The sequence below is a fragment of the Pseudophryne corroboree genome, chromosome 5, assembly GCF_028390025.1.
Source record: "Pseudophryne corroboree isolate aPseCor3 chromosome 5, aPseCor3.hap2, whole genome shotgun sequence".
In the NCBI taxonomy this organism is placed as follows: domain Eukaryota; kingdom Metazoa; phylum Chordata; class Amphibia; order Anura; family Myobatrachidae; genus Pseudophryne; species Pseudophryne corroboree.
In genome coordinates, this window is record NC_086448.1 from 143,178,780 (window position 1) to 143,195,276 (window position 16,497).

The window sequence follows — 16,497 nt, forward strand, 5'->3', positions numbered from 1 at the left end:
GGGCATACAGGGAGGAGCCAGTTCGCATCCAATGAAAAGTCTTTAGAGTGCCCATGTCTCCTGCAGGTCCCGTCTATATCCCTATGGTCTTGATGTCATCCCCAGCATCCTCTACGGACTAGGAGAAAAGGATTTACTGGTAGGTTATCAAAATCCTATTTTTTTTTTAGGACCAGATCACATTTACCATACTTGTAACAGAAAATGCAATCTGCCTGAATTTACTAAAAAAAAATTGTACAAAAATACCAGAGTGAGCCTGTGGTAATAACACTATCTTGAGATAGCGTTATCTGGGCTTCCCACCAGTTTGCCTGCTCCTGCACAGCTTTCTTTGCCTGCTTGCCTCGGATCTGGCCCCTGTGATCATCCATCTGTGCCTGATGGATACTCAAACTGATCACTGTGTTGAAATAAAAAAAAATAATACTTACTGTACCTACACCCAGGAACTGGTGATCGGTGATCCAGTAACTGCAGCTGGTCCTCTAATCGCTGTGCTCCTGCTGTGACCCCCGGAAGCAAGCATCTCACTTAACAGCACTGGGGTTCACAGTGGAGCACAGGATCAGCTGACCGACTGCAAGTAAGCAGAGGCGGGAGGGTAGCAGGTGGGGGCGGTACCTAGTGGTGGCACATACTAACTGCAGTAAGCAATTTGTTTTTAGTGCGGTAAGCGGATTCACAGGGACAGAGCTTTCTCGCAACTTCTGTCCCTGCATGCGATAGTTTATACATCCTTGCAATGTATTCAATTATCACAATGCGATTTTGGGTGATTTTATTAAAACACATCTACATCTGAGATTGTGACAAATATGCACTTAAGCCCAGTGCCGTAACTAGGCATTTTAGTGCTGTGTGCAAGAGACGGCATTGGCCCATGCAAAATAGGGGCAGTGCGCGCCGTATATATAGGGCGTGGTTTCATGGGGAAGGGGCGTGGCCACAAAATCATACCAATTTATACTACGGTGCACAGTAGTCTCCATTATTCAAATTACGCTGCACAGTAGTGCCACTACACCAGGTAGAGCCCCTTTTACACATTACGGCAGACAGTCCCCCTTTTTACACATTACGGCAGACAGCATCCCCCTTTTACACATTATGGCAGACAGAGTCCCCCTTTTTACACATTACGGCAGACAGAGTCCCCTTTTTTACACATTACGGCAGACAGCGTCCCCTTTTTACACATTACGGCAGACAGCGTCCCCTTTTTTACACATTATGGCAGACAGCGTCCCCCTTTTAACACATTACGGCAGACAGCGTCCCCTTTTTACACATTACGGCAGCCAGTCCCCCTTTTAACACATTGCGGCAGACAGAATTCAGAGAGAGAGAGAATGAGAGAGAGAGAGAGAGAGAGAGAGAGAGAGAGAGAGAGAGAGACAGTTTTATTACTGCATGCTGTCTGGTGTTTACCTCCTTTGACCATTTGGCCATTTGTGGATAGGTGTACTATATATTTTCATTTAGTGAGGTGTAGTCATGGTGTAAAGGACAGAGTGTGATTCCTGATTAGGGGAAGAAAAAAAACCAAAAAAACAAACAAACACTGAATAACATCACCAAACAGGTAATTTCAACTTTAAACTTGTCATTTTTTTGTACTGTCTGGACATGGCTACTAATAACAGATGCACAGACAAAATTCTTAAAGCTATGTGTGCAAATGCTAGGAGCTTAGGAGACAAAATTCCAGAGCTAATTGCGGTAATGACAAGGGATAACCTGGATATTGCCGCAATTACTGAGTCATGGTGCAATGAGAATCATGACTGGGACATAGCAATACCAGTATACAATTTATTTTGGAAGGATAGAATGGGAAGAATAGGAGGAGGGGTAGCAATGTATGTGAAAAAAACAGGATTTTGATACCTACCGGTAAATCCTTTTCTCGTAGTCCGTAGAGGATGCTGGGGTCCACTTCATGACCATGGGGTATAGACGGTTCCGCAGGAGCCATGTGCACTCTTAAGACTTTTCAATGGGTGTGAACTGGCTCCTCTCTCTTTGCCCCTCCTTCAGACCTCAGTTATAGGAACTGTGCCCAGGGAGACGGACATTTCGAGGAAAGGATTTACTTTAACTCTAGTGGTGAGATTCATACCAGCTCACACCTCAACCATGCCGCACAACATTGCATTCAATATAACACGCCAACAGGCATGAACCAATTGCAGCAACATGCTGAACTAAGATAACACAACTTGTGTAACACTAATAACTAAACTGCAGGTAAAGTACGCACTGGGACAGGCGCCCAGCATCCTCTACAGACTAGGAGAAAAGGATTTACCGGTAGGTATCAAAATCATGTTTTCTCATACGTCCTAGAGGATTCTGGGGTCCACTTCATGACCATGGGGTTTATACCAAAGCTCCAGTACGGGCGGGAGAGTGCGGATGACCCTGCAGCACCGATTGACCGTACTTGAGGTCTTCATCGGCCAAGGCGTCAAACTTGTAGAATTTTGCAAATGTGTTTGACCCCGACCAAGTAGCTGCTCGGCACCTTCCTAGTGGAATGGGCTTTCACCGATGCCGGTGACGGCAATCCAGCCGTAGTATGAGGGTGTTGAATCGTCCTTCTGATCCAACGTGCAATAATCTGCTTGGAAGCAGGACACACAATTTTATTGGGCGCATACAGGCCAAACAACGACTCTGTTTTCCGTATACGAGCTGTTCTAGCGACATAGGTTTTCAAAGCCCTAACCACATCTAGAGACTTTGACTCGGTGAACGTGTCAGTAACTACTGGCACCACAATAGGCTGGTTTATGTGGAAAGAAGAAACCACCTTTGGAAGAAAATGTTGACGAGTTCGCAACTCTGCCCTATCTTCATGGAAGATTAGGTAAGGGCTCTTGTGAGACAAGGCCCCCAATTCCGACACCCGCCTTGCGGATGCCAATACCAAAAGCATCACCATTTTCCAAGTGAGAAACTTCAACTCTATCTCTTGTAGAGGCTCAAACCAGTGCGATTGGAGGAACTGCAACACTACATTAAGGTCCCATGGTGCCACCGGAGGCACAAATGGAGGCTGGATGTGCAGAACCCCTTTCACAAGGTCTGAACCTCTGGAAGAGAGGCCAATTGTTTCTGGAAGAACACCGACAAGGCCGAAATCTGGATCTTGATTGATCCCAATCTGAGGCCCGTCTCCACACCAGCCTGTAGAAAATGGAGAAAATGTCCCAAGTGAAACTCTTCCGTAGGAGCCTTCTTGGATTCAGACCAAGATACATACTTTCTCCAAATACGGTGCTAATGTTTCAACGTTACTCCCTTCCTGGCCTGAATAAGAGTGGGGATGACTTCCTTGGGAATACCCTTTCGGGCTAGGATCCGGCGCTCAACAGCCATGACGTCAAACGTAGCCGCAGTAAGTCTTGATACACGCACATTTCCTGCTGTAGCAGGTCCTCGCGAAGAGGAAGAGGCTTTTCCATGAGCAACTCCTGAAGATCTGGGTACCAAGCCCTCCTTGTTCAGTCTGGAGCAATGAAGATTGCTCAAACTCTTGTTCTTCTTATGATCCTGAGCACTTTTGGGATCAGCGGAAGTGGAGGGAAGACATACACTGACGGGAAAACCCACTGGGCCACTAGCGCATCCACCGCTATCGCTTGAGGGTCTCTCGACCTGGAACAGTATCTCTGAAGCTTTTTGTTGAGATGAGATGCCATCATCTACTTGAGGAACTCCCCAAAAACTTGTCACCTCTGTGAAGACTTCTTGGTGGAGGCCCCACTCTCCTGGATGGAGATCATGTCTGCTGAGGAAGTCTGCTTCCCAGTTGTCTACTCCCAGAATGAATATTGCCGACAGAGCTTTTAGATGTCTTTCTGCCCAGAGGAGGATCTTCGTTACCTCTGCCATTGCCGCTCTGCTTTTCGTTCCGCCTTGCCTGTTTATGTACGCGCCTGCTGTTACATAGTCCGACTGAATCTGCACGGGATGATCTTGAAGAAGATGTACCGCTTGTTGAAGGCCGTTATAAATGGCACTCAATTCCAGCACGTTTATGTGAAGGCAGGCTTCCTGACTTGACCATCATCCTTGGACGCTTTCTCCTTGAGTGACAGCTCCCCAGCCTCGGAGACTTGCATCCGTGGTTACCAGGAACCAGTCCTGAATCCCGAACCTGCGTCCCTCTAGTAGGTGAGAGCTGTGTAGCCACCACAGGAGCGAAATCCTGTTTTTTGTTGACAGGATTATCTTTTGGTGCATGTGTAGGTGGGAACCCGACCACTTGTCCAACAGGTCCCACTGGAACACTCTGGCATGGAACCTGCCAAACTGTATGGCCTCGTAGGCCGCCACCATCTTCCCCAACAACCGAATGCACTGATGGATCGACACCCTGGATGGTTTCAATAACTGTTTTACCAGTTTCTGGATTTCCAGAACTTTTTCCACCGGAAGAAATACTCTCTGAATTTCCGTGTCCAGGATCATCCCGAGAAAAGACAACCTTGTCGTCGGTTCCAACTGTGACTTTGGATAATTTATGATCCAACCGTGTTGTTGGAGTATCGACAGGGAGAGTGTGATGTTTTGTAACAACTGCTCCCTGGATCTCGCCTTTATCAAGAGATCGTCCAGATAAGGAATTATATTGAACCATCATCTCCACCATTACCTTGGTGAATACCCTCGGCGCCGTGGAGAGACCGAAAGATAACGTCTGGAATTGGTAGTGGCAATCCTGAACCGCAAATCTCAGATAGGCCTGGTGAGGAGGGTAAATGGGAACATGCAGGTAAGCATCCTTTATGTCTACAGACACCATGTAGTCCCCCTCCTCCAGACTGGAAATCACTGCTCTCAGTGATTCCATTTTGAACTTGAAACGTTTCAAGTAGAAATTCAGATTTTTCAGGTTTAGGATTGGTCTGACCGAGCCGTCCGTCTTCGGAAACACATAAAGGCTTGAATAAAATCCCTCCCCTTGTTGTAACACAGGTACCAGGACTATGACCTGATCCTGACATAATTTTTGGATTGCCGCTGTTATTGCTTCTCTGTCTGGAGAAGCTGGCGAGGTCGATTTGAAAAATCGGCATGGGGGGACGTCTTGAAACTCCAGCTTGTATCCCTGGGACACGATTTGTAACACCCAGGGATCCAGGCCAGACAGAATCCAACCTTGGCTGAACAGTTTGAGACATGCCCCCACCTGAGCGGCCTTCCGCAAGGGAGCCCCAGCGTCATGCTGAAGATTTGGCTGAAGTAGGGGTAGACTTCTGCTCCTGGGAACTTGAAGCCGCTGTGGACTTCTTTCCCTTTCCCCTTCCGCTATCAGCAAAGAAGGGGGAACCTCTCGCTTTTTTGTATTTATTGGGCCGAAAGGACTGCATGTGTGGATGATAGGTCTTTTTTGCCGGTGCAGGCGCAGAGGGCAAAAATGACGACTTACCTGCGGTAGCCGCTGAGACTAACGCATCCAGTCCACCTTTATATGGGAGCGCCTCCATGTTTCTTTTGGAATCTGCATCCGCGTTCCACTGGCGAATCCACAACGCCCGACGAGCCGATACTGCCATCGTAGCGGCTTGTGAACTCAAGAGTCCAATATCTTTCATTGCTTCTAGCATGTATGCGGCAGCATCTTTGATATTCCCTAACTTAAGGAGTATCTCATCTTTATCAATCGTGTCAATTTCTGATGACACACTTTCCGACCGTTTTTCAATAGCGCGACTCACCCACGCGCAGGCAATAGTGGGCCTGAGCAGCATACCATTGGCAACATAAATGGATTTCAATGTAGTTTCCATCTTTCAGTCTGCCGGCTCCTTTAGCGAAGCCGTACCAGGTGCAGGGAGAATTACCTTCTTTGTCAACCTGGACAGTGCACTGTCTAACACAGGGGGTGACTCCCATTTTTTCCTGTCCTCTGCTGGGAAAGTGTAAGCTATTTGTATCCTCTTGGGAATACGAAATTTCTTTTCAGGATTCACCCACATCCCTTCAAAGAGAGTATTTAGCTCATGGGAAGGAGGGAAAGTGACTTTGGATTTCTTTTCTTTATAGAAATACGCCTTCTCCTGAGGTACAGGAGTGGCTTCCGTGACTTCCAAAACTTCCCTTATAGCTATAATCATATATTGTATATTTTTTGCCAATTTATGATCTATTTCTCTGGAGTCACTATCGTCGACACAAGAATCAGTGTCCGTGTCGGTATCAGTATTCACAATATTCGCAAATGGTCTCTTATGTGACCCAGAGGGGTCGCCTGCAGATGGAAGAAAAGAGCCCTGAAAAATTACATCTTCCACAGATTTTCTCCAGCACTCAGCATGAGATTCAGACTTATCTAATCTCCTATTGATATGATGCATACTATCACGTATTTCTTTCACCCATGCAGGCTCTTGGTGTGTCAGCAGCGCCACCACATTACAACTCTGTGTCCCTAAAATGGCTTCCTCCGGGGAGGAACTCCCTGCCTTAGACATGTCACACACGTGTACAACACCCACACAGACACACTGGGACTTATAGGGGACAGACCCACAGTAAAATCTGTCAGAGGGACACAGTTTAGGAGCAGCCAGTTCACAACCCCAGCGCCAGTATCTAATGCCTGTGAACACAGAATGCCCACAGACAAGCAGCGCTTTTACACAGTAATTCACACTTCTAATGCACCAAAAACGCTTGTGCCCCACCTTATTTTCACTCTGATACTTGTAGTCAGAAGTGGAGGAAAGGACCAGCGTTGTCGCTGCAGCCTGAGGAGAGAGAGGAAATGGCGCTGAGCAGTGTGCTGGCTGCCTGAGGAAGAAGCTCCACCACCGCAATGGCGCGTTTTTTTCCTCAGTAATCTTTTATAATATTTATACTGGCGAGGGTAGGGCTGTGCCAGAGGCATCTTATTTCCCCTTTTTGCCAGTTTATAGGTATTTTTGCTGCCCAGGGCGCCCCCCCCCCCTGCACCCTGCAGAGCCTGTGTGTTTGGGCAGCAATGGCGCGCTGCGCTCCCGCCAGCCGCGCTGTACCTCAGCCGTCACTTTTCTTGATAGAAGATCTGTCTTCTTCTACTCACCTGTCTTCTGACTTCTGGCTCTGCGAGGGGGGTGACGGCGTGCTGTGGGAGTGAGCATCTAGACACGGCTAGCGTTCAGTACCCTTCAGGAGCTAATGGTGTCCTGTCAGCCAGAAGCAGAGCCATGAAACTCATCAGGAAGTTGGTTCCTACTTCTGCCCCCTCAGTCCCACGGAGCAGGGAGTCTGTTGCCAGCATTTCTCCCTGAAAATAAAAAACCTAACATAAGTCTTATCAGAGAAACTCAGTAGAGCTCCTCAGAGTGCATCCAGTCTGCCTGGGCACATTTCTAAAACTGAGGTCTGGAGGAGGGGCATAGAGGGAGGAGCCAGTTCACACCCATTGAAAAGTCTTAAGAGTGCCCATGGCTCCTGCGGAACCGTCTATACCCCATGGTCATGAAGTGGACCCCAGCATCCTCTAGGATGTATGAGAAAAGCATGAATGCTACTTTAATACAAAATGTTGAGGACAAAACTGAGGCCCTTTGGGTCACCACATAAACCGGGTAGAAGGACATTATTCGCATTGGGGCAGGGGCGTCAGAATAGGGGGGGGCAAGAGGCAGCTCGCTCCCCCCAAACATGAGAGAGGCGCCCAGGTCCGGCACTACCAGCTCAGGGTCTGCAAAGCAGGGAGGCGCTCTCCCTGCTCTGCTGCTGCCGCTGCGCCTGTCACACTACATGACAGGCAGCGGCGTCGGCATCACAGGGATGGGAGGAGGGGTTATATTGTACTCACTGTGAGAGCAGCAGCAGGGGAAGTCCCTGCATCTCACTGCGGTGCCTCTCGTCTCCTCCCTGATATCAGCAATAGGGTCAGACGAACATGTGCCGAGCTGTGATTCGAGGAGCTCGGCACATGCTGATTAGAATAGCCCCTGATTGGAGGAGCAGTCACATGCTCCTCTGACCCCTGGAACACGGAGGATGTCACAGCATGGCCCCTGTCTAAATGTGAGTATTCAACCTGCCTCCTCTGTCTTCATAACTCCTGCCTGTCTCTGCCACCCTCTCTATGCAGCTGCTGTCTCTCTCTCTTTGACTGCTACATGTTCTCTCTCTGTCCAGCATCTGCCACCCCTCTCTCTGCCCATCATCTGTCCCCCTCTCCACAGCATCTGTCCCCCCTTCTCTCTGACCAGCATCTGCCCCCCTCTCTCTGCCCATCATCTGCCCCCTCTCTCTGCCCAACATCTGTCCCCCTCTCCACAGCATCTATCCCCCCCTCTCTCTGCCCAGCATCTGTCCCCTCCTCTCTCTGCCCATCATCTGTCCCCCTCTCCACAGCATCTGTCCCCCCTCTCTCTGACCAGCATCTGCCCCCTCTCTCTGCCCATCATCTGCCCCCTCTCTCTGCCCAACATCTGTCCCCCTCTCCACAGCATCTGTCCCCCCCTCTCTCTGCCCAGCATCTGTCCCCCCCTCTCTCTGCCCATCATCTGCCCCCCCCCTCTCTCTGCTCAGCATCTGCCTTCCCTCTCTCTGCCCATCATCTGCCCCCTCTCTCTGCTCAGCATCTGTCCCCCCCTCTCTCTGCCCAGCATCTGTCCCCCTCTCTCTGCTCAGCATCTGTCCCCCCCTCTCTCTGCCCATCATCTGCCCCCCTCTCTCTGCTCAGCATCTGTCCCCCCCTCTCTGCCCATCATCTGCCCCCCTCTCTCTGCTCAGCATCTGCCTTCCCTCTCTCTGCCCATCATCTGCCCCCCTCTCTCTGCTCAGCATCTGTCCCCCCCTCTCTCTGCCCATCATCTGCCCCCCTCTCTGCAGCATCTGTCCCCCCTCTCTCTGCCCAGCATCTGCCCCCCTCTCTCTGCCCATCATCTGTCCCCCACTCCACAGCATCTGTCCCCCTCTCTCTGCCCAGCATCTGTCCCCCCCTGTCTGCCCATCATCTGCCCCCTCTCTCTGCCCAGCATCTGCCTCCCCTCTCTCTGCCCATCATCTGCCCCCTCTTTGCAGCATCTGTCACCCCCTCTCTCTCTGCCCAGCATCTGCTCCCCCTCCTTCTGCCCATCATCTGCCCCCCTCTCCACAGCATCTGTCCCTCCTCCCTCTCTGCCCATCATCTGCCCCCCTCTCTGCAGCATCTGACCCCCCCACTCTCTGCCCAGCATCTGCTCCCCCTCTTTCTGCCCACCATCTGCCCCCCTTTCTCTGCCCATCATCTGCTCCCCTCTCCGCAGCCTCTGTCCCCCTTTCTCGGCCCAGCATCTGCCTCCCCTCCCTCTGCCCATCATCTGCCCCCCTCTCCGCAGCATCTGTGTCCCCCTCTCTCTGGCCAGCATCTGCCCCCCTCTCCGCAGCATCTGTCCCCCCCTCTCTCTGGCCAGCATCTGCTCCCCCTCTTTCTACCCATCATCTTCCCCCCTCTCCGCAGCATCTCCCCCCCCCCTCTCTCTGCCCCCCCTCTTTCTGCCCATCATCTGCTCCCTCTCCCTGGCATCTGCGTCCCCTCCTTTCTCTGTCCAGCATCTGTCCCCCCTCCTCTTTCTGCCCATCATCTGCTCCCTCTCCCCGGCATCTGCGTCCCCTCCTCTCTCTGTCCAGCATCTGTCCCCCTCTTTCTGCCCAGCATCTACCTCCTCTCCTCCCTTTGCCCATCATCTGTCCCCCTTCTCTCTCAGCCTAGCATCTGCCCCCCCTCTCCCCAACATATGTCGCCCCCCCTCTCTCTGCCCATCATCTGTTCCCCCCTCTCTGTTCAACATCTGCCTCCCCTCCTCTCTCTCTGCCTGGCATCTGCCTCCCGCTGATGGTGCTCCTGTATACCAGCGCCTCTGCCCCTGCTCACGCCGGCACTGGGAGCGCTGCGGTTGGATACCAGCCGTGCAGCGTCGGAACTACTCACCGGGGCCCAAAGTAACAAAGGGTCCCACCGCAGTAGTATGACCAGTACTAACAATGAGTCCAACTGACTCATTATAGTACTCCAAGTAAACAGCCGGCTGCAATACATGACAAAGAGGAAAGTGGCGGGCCGGGGGCTTCTGATTCTTTCCATCTCCTTCTCTCTCCTCTGACATCTGATCTCATGACGTCCCCAGTGCAAAAATTGAGGAGAAGACGCCCACTGCAAGGTACCCGCTTTTGCAAAATTGGCAATATACCAGAAGCCAGACAGTGCTTACCTAAGCACAATGAGATATTAACTTATGTACTGTATGTGGGGCTGAACTGTCAAGCTGACACAGAGACCAGCCAGGGTACAGTATATATTATTCAACTACCTGCACACTGTCAGAACACCTAAAGCTGCATCCCCATGCACAGAATCTGACACCTGGGAGTTATGTGTCCTAACCCTCCCCCTTTACCCCCCCTAACCCTCCCTACCTGCAGCCTCACCCTAACCCTCCAATCCCCGCAGCCTAACCCTAACCATCCCTCACCGCAGTCAAACCTTAACCCCCCCGCCCCTCTTTAGTGCCTAACCCTCCCCCCTTAGTGCCTAACATTCCCTCTCCGCAGCCTAAGCCTAACCCTAACCCTCTTCCTTAGAGCCTAACCCTCCCCACCCCGCAGCCTAACCCTCCCCGGGGGTGCATAACCCTAATCCCCCCTTTCCCGCAGCCTAAACCTAACCTCTCTTCCTCCCCGCAGCCTAACCCTAACCCCCCCTTCCCGCACCCTAAACCTAACCCACCCACCCCCCACCCCCACGTCCACCCTTACCTCTCCGGTTGCCCAGCACACAGACGTCCAGGATACGGCGCCGGGATTGTGATCCTATTCAGGATGCCAATGCCAACATTCAGAGTAGTGTCGGAATTCCGACGTAGGTATTTCGACTGCCGGGATCCAAACCAGATCCCATGCTTACTATGTTGCTGGTAATGCTAAAAATCATAATGATGCCCCGACACATATGCCTTTCATGTCACCCACTGTCACAGTGTGCTGGGAAGCTAGGGGCGCCAAACTCATATTATATCTTGCCCCCCCAACCTAAAAACATTCTGACGCCCCTGCATTGGGGTGATCTATAGACCACCAGGCCAGGGGCAGGATTTGGACAGGAACCTATTGTTGGACATCTCTAAAATGGCTTTAAAGGGAGAAGTCATAATCATGGGAGACTTTCATTTACCTGATGTAAATTGGGAGGGGTCCTTTGCAAGTTCAGCTACAAGTGGCAAATTTCTAAATTCCTTACAGGAGCATCTCTCAAGCAATTGGTGAGGGAGCCCACTCAGAAAAACTCAATATTAGATTTAATTCTTACAAATGGTGACAGGATATCAGACATATATGTGGGTGAGCACCTGGGATCCAGTGATCATCAAGCAGTATGGTTTAGTATAAAGACAGAATCCAACTTATGTCACACAAAAATAAAGGTGTTGGATTTTAGAAATGCTGACTTTGCAAAAATGGGGAGATGTTTAAGTGATTCATTGGCGGACTGGAGGAACTTGGAAGGGGTGCAGGAAGAGGTGGGAAAAACTAAAAAGTGCAATACTAAGGGCAACAGACCTTTGTATCAAAAGGGTCAGGAAAAGCACCAGGAAAAGGAAGCCAGTGTGGTTCACAAAAGAAGTATCAACTAGTGATGAGCGGGTTCGGTTTCTCGGAATCCGAACCCGCCGAACTTCAGCTTTTTTTACACGGGGCCGAGCAGGCTCGGAACCTCCCGCCTTGCTCGGTTAACCCGAGCGCGCCCGAACGTCATCATCCCGCTGTCGGATTCTCGCGAGGCTCGGATTCTATCGCGAGACTCGGATTCTATATAAGGAGCCGCGCGTCGCCGCCATTTTCACACGTGCATTGAGATTGATAGGGAGAGGACGTGGCTGGCGTCCTCTCCGTTTATAGAGAAGAGAGTAGAGAGTTAGAGACACTATTTACTAATTTTGGGGAGCATATTAGGACTGGAGTACTACTACTTGCTGATAGTGTGACCAGTGACCATTGACCACCAGTTTAATTAATCCGTTCTCTGCCTGAAAAAAAACGATACACAGTGTGACACAGTCACATACCATATCTGTGCTCAGCCTCAGTGTGCTGCATCATCATATGTAATACTGTATATCTGACTATGCTGAGTGCTCACTGCTCACACAGCTTAATTGTGGGGGAGACTGGGGAGCAGTTAGAGCAGGAGTACATAAATAATATATTTTAAGTACAGTGCACACTTTTGCTGCCAGAGTGCCACACTGCCAGTGTGACTGACCAGTGACCACACTGACCACCAGTATATTGTGATTGTCTGCTTAGGACGGAGTACTACTTGCTGATAGTGTGACCAGTGACCAGTAACCACCACCAGTTTAATTAATCCGTTCTCTGCCTGAAAAAAAACGATACACAGTGTGACACAGTCACATACCATATCTGTGCTCAGCCCAGTGTGCTGCATCATATGTAATACTGTATATCATTATCTGACTGTGCTGAGTGCTCACTGCTCACACAGCTTAATTGTGGGGGAGACTGGGGAGCAGTTATAGCAGGAGTACATATTTTAAGTACAGTGCACACTTTTGCTGCCAGAGTGCCACTGCCAGTGTGACTGACCAGTGACCACTGACCACCAGTATATTGTGATTGTCTGCTGACCACCAGTATATTGTGATTGTCTGCCTGAAAAAGTTAAACACTCGTCGTGTGGTGTTTTTATAAACGCATTCTGCAGACAGTGTCCAGCAGGTCCGTCATTACATAATATATACCTGTCCGGCTGCAGTACTAGTGTGATATATATATATTTTAATTTTATCTCATTATCATCCAGTCTATATTAGCAGCAGACACAGTACGGTAGTCCACGGCTGTAGCTACCTCTGTGTCGGCAGTCGCTCGTCCATCCATAATTGTATACCACCTACCCGTGGTTTTTTTTTTTTTCTATCTTCTTGATACCAGTAGCTTACTTTAGGAGTCTGCAGTGCTGACAGACAGTGTCCAGCAGGTCCGTCATTACATAATATATACCTGTCCGGCTGCAGTACTAGTGTGATATATATATATATATTTTAATTTTATCTCATTATCATCCAGTCTATATTAGCAGCAGACACAGTACGGTAGTCCACGGCTGTAGCTACCTCTGTGTCGGCAGTTGCTCGTCCATCCATAATTGTATACCACCTACCCGTGGTTTTTTTTTTCTATCTTCTTGATACTAGTAGCTTACTTTAGGAGTCTGCAGTGCTGACAGACAGTGTCCAGCAGGTCCGTCATTACATAATATATACCTGTCCGGCTGCAGTACTAGTGTGATATATATATATATTTTAATTTTATCTCATTATCATCCAGTCTATATTAGCAGCAGACACAGTACGGTAGTCCACGGCTGTAGCTACCTCTGTGTCGGCAGTCGCTCGTCCATCCATAATTGTATACCACCTACCCGTGGTTTTTTTTTTTCTATCTTCTTGATACTAGTAGCTTACTTTAGGAGTCTGCAGTGCTGACAGACAGTGTCCAGCAGGTCCGTCATTACATAATATATACCTGTCCGGCTGCAGTACTAGTGTGATATATATATATATTTTAATTTTATCTCATTATCATCCAGTCTATATTAGCAGCAGACACAGTACGGTAGTCCACGGCTGTAGCTACCTCTGTGTCGGCAGTCGCTCGTCATCCATAAGTATACTAGTATCCATCCATCTCCATTGTTTACCTGAGGTGCCTTTTAGTTGTGCCTATTAAAATATGGAGAACAAAAATGTTGAGGTTCCAAAAATAGGGAAAGATCAAGATCCACTTCCACCTCGTGCTGAAGCTGCTGCCACTAGTCATGGCCGAGACGATGAAATTCCATCAACGTCGTCTGCCAAGGCCGATGCCCAATGTCATAGTACAGAGCATGTAAAATCCAAAACACCAAATATCAGTAAAAAAAGGACTCAAAAATCTAAAATAAAATTGTCGGAGGAGAAGCGTAAACTTGCCAATATGCCATTTACCACACGGAGTGGCAAGGAACGGCTGAGGCCCTGGCCTATGTTCATGGCTAGTGGTTCAGCTTCACATGAGGATGGAAGCACTCAGCCTCTCGCTAGAAAAATGAAAAGACTCAAGCTGGCAAAAGCACAGCAAAGAACTGTGCGTTCTTCGAAATCCCAAATCCACAAGGAGAGTCCAATTGTGTCGGTTGCGATGCCTGACCTTCCCAACACTGGACGTGAAGAGCATGCGCCTTCCACCATTTGCACGCCCCCTGCAAGTGCTGGAAGGAGCACCCGCAGTCCAGTTCCTGATAGTCAGATTGAAGATGTCAGTGTTGAAGTACACCAGGATGAGGAGGATATGGGTGTTGCTGGCGCTGGGGAGGAAATTGACAAGGAGGATTCTGATGGTGAGGTTGTTTGTTTAAGTCAGGCACCCGGGGAGACACCTGTTGTCCGTGGGAGGAATATGGCCATTGACATGCCTGGTGAAAATACCAAAAAAATCAGCTCTTCGGTGTGGAAGTATTTCAACAGAAATGCGGACAACATTTGTCAAGCCGTGTGTTGCCTTTGTCAAGCTGTAATAAGTAGGGGTAAGGACGTTAACCACCTCGGAACATCCTCCCTTATACGTCACCTGCAGCGCATTCATAATAAGTCAGTGACAAGTTCAAAAACTTTGGGCGACAGCGGAAGCAGTCCACTGACCAGTAAATCCCTTCCTCTTGTAACCAAGCTCACGCAAACCACCCCACCAACTCCCTCAGTGTCAATTTCCTCCTTCCCCAGGAATGCCAATAGTCCTGCAGGCCATGTCACTGGCAATTCTGACGAGTCCTCTCCTGCCTGGGATTCCTCCGATGCATCCTTGCGTGTAACGCCTACTGCTGCTGGCGCTGCTGTTGTTGCTGCTGGGAGTCGATGGTCATCCCAGAGGGGAAGTCGTAAGACCACTTTTACTACTTCCACCAAGCAATTGACTGTCCAACAGTCCTTTGCGAGGAAAATGAAATATCACAGCAGTCATCCTGCTGCAAAGCGGATAACTGAGGCCTTGGCATCCTGGGTGGTGAGAAACGTGGTTCCGGTATCCATCATTACTGCAGAGCCAACTAGAGACTTGTTGGAGGTACTGTGTCCCCGGTACCAAATACCATCTAGGTTCCATTTCTCTAGGCAGGCGATACCGAAAATGTACACAGACCTCAGAAAAAGAGTCACCAGTGTCCTAAAAAATGCAGCTGTACCCAATGTCCACTTAACCACGGACATGTGGACAAGTGGAGCAGGGCAGGGTCAGGACTATATGACTGTGACAGCCCACTGGGTAGATGTATGGACTCCCGCCGCAAGAACAGCAGCGGCGGCACCAGTAGCAGCATCTCGCAAACGCCAACTCTTTCCTAGGCAGGCTACGCTTTGTATCACCGGTTTCCAGAATACGCACACAGCTGAAAACCTCTTACGGCAACTGAGGAAGATCATCGCGGAATGGCTTACCCCAATTGGACTCTCCTGTGGATTTGTGGCATCGGACAACGCCAGCAATATTGTGTGTGCATTAAATCTGGGCAAATTCCAGCACGTCCCATGTTTTGCACATACCTTGAATTTGGTGGTGCAGAATTATTTAAAAAACGAGAGGGGCGTGCAAGAGATGCTGTCGGTGGCCAGAAGAATTGCGGGACACTTTCGGCGTACAGGCACCACGTACAGAAGACTGGAGCAACACCAAAAACGCCTGAACCTGCCCTGCCATCATCTGAAGCAAGAAGTGGTAACGAGGTGGAATTCAACCCTCTATATGCTTCAGAGGTTGGAGGAGCAGCAAAAGGCCATTCAAGCCTATACAACTGAGCACAATATAGGAGGTGGAATGCACCTGTCTCAAGCGCAGTGGAGAATGATTTCAACGTTGTGCAAGGTTCTGCAACCTTTTGAACTTGCCACACGTGAAGTCAGTTCAGACACTGCCAGCCTGAGTCAGGTCATTCCCCTCATCAGGCTTTTGCAGAAGAAGCTGGAGACATTGAAGGAGGAGCTAACACAGAGCGATTCCGCTAGGCATGTGGGACTTGTGGATGGAGCCCTTAATTCGCTTAACAAGGATTCACGGGTGGTCAATCTGTTGAAATCAGAGCACTACATTTTGGCCACCGTGCTCGATCCTAGATTTAAAACCTACCTTGGATCTCTCTTTCCGGCAGACACAAGTCTGCTGGGGTTCAAAGACCTGCTGGTGAGAAAATTGTCAAGTCAAGCGGAACGCGACCTGTCAACATCTCCTCCTTCACATTCTCCCGCAACTGGGGGTGCGAGGAAAAGGCTCAGAATTCCGAGCCCACCCGCTGGCAGTGATGCAGGGCAGTCTGGAGCGACTGCTGATGCTGACATCTGGTCCGGACTGAAGGACCTGCCAACGATTACGGACATGTCGTCTACTGGCACTGCATACGATTCTCTCCCCATTGAAAGAATGGTGGAGGATTATATGAGTGACCGCATCCAAGTA

General features: G+C 49.7%; 1 protein-coding gene and 1 long non-coding RNA gene across 5 annotated transcripts in view; one reads left to right on the forward strand and one right to left on the reverse strand.

Annotated features, from left to right (window-relative positions):
• Positions 1-16,497, reverse strand: part of LOC134927389 (uncharacterized) — a 253,695-nt gene that overhangs the window by 180,773 nt on the left and 56,425 nt on the right. Inside the window, exons 1-2 of one of the 2 annotated variants that reach the window (XR_010177628.1) lie at positions 7,817-7,876; positions 1,432-1,523 (exon numbers count right to left, since the gene is read on the reverse strand). The exons of the other annotated variant lie outside the window; for it this stretch is intronic. This is a non-coding gene — a long non-coding RNA (uncharacterized LOC134927389). Of the gene's footprint in view, positions 1-1,431; positions 1,524-7,816; positions 7,877-16,497 lie in introns of those variants that run through there. 2 annotated transcript variants of the gene reach the window in all.
• Positions 1-16,497, forward strand: part of LOC134927387 (ATP-binding cassette sub-family B member 5-like) — a 215,993-nt gene that overhangs the window by 23,181 nt on the left and 176,315 nt on the right. The window contains exon 1 of one of the 3 annotated variants that reach the window (XM_063921762.1): positions 7,960-8,031. The exons of the other annotated variants lie outside the window; for them this stretch is intronic. Within the exon in view, the coding sequence (XP_063777832.1) occupies positions 8,005-8,031 (27 nt within the window). The 5' untranslated portion in view covers positions 7,960-8,004. Of the gene's footprint in view, positions 1-7,959; positions 8,032-16,497 lie in introns of those variants that run through there. 3 annotated transcript variants of the gene reach the window in all.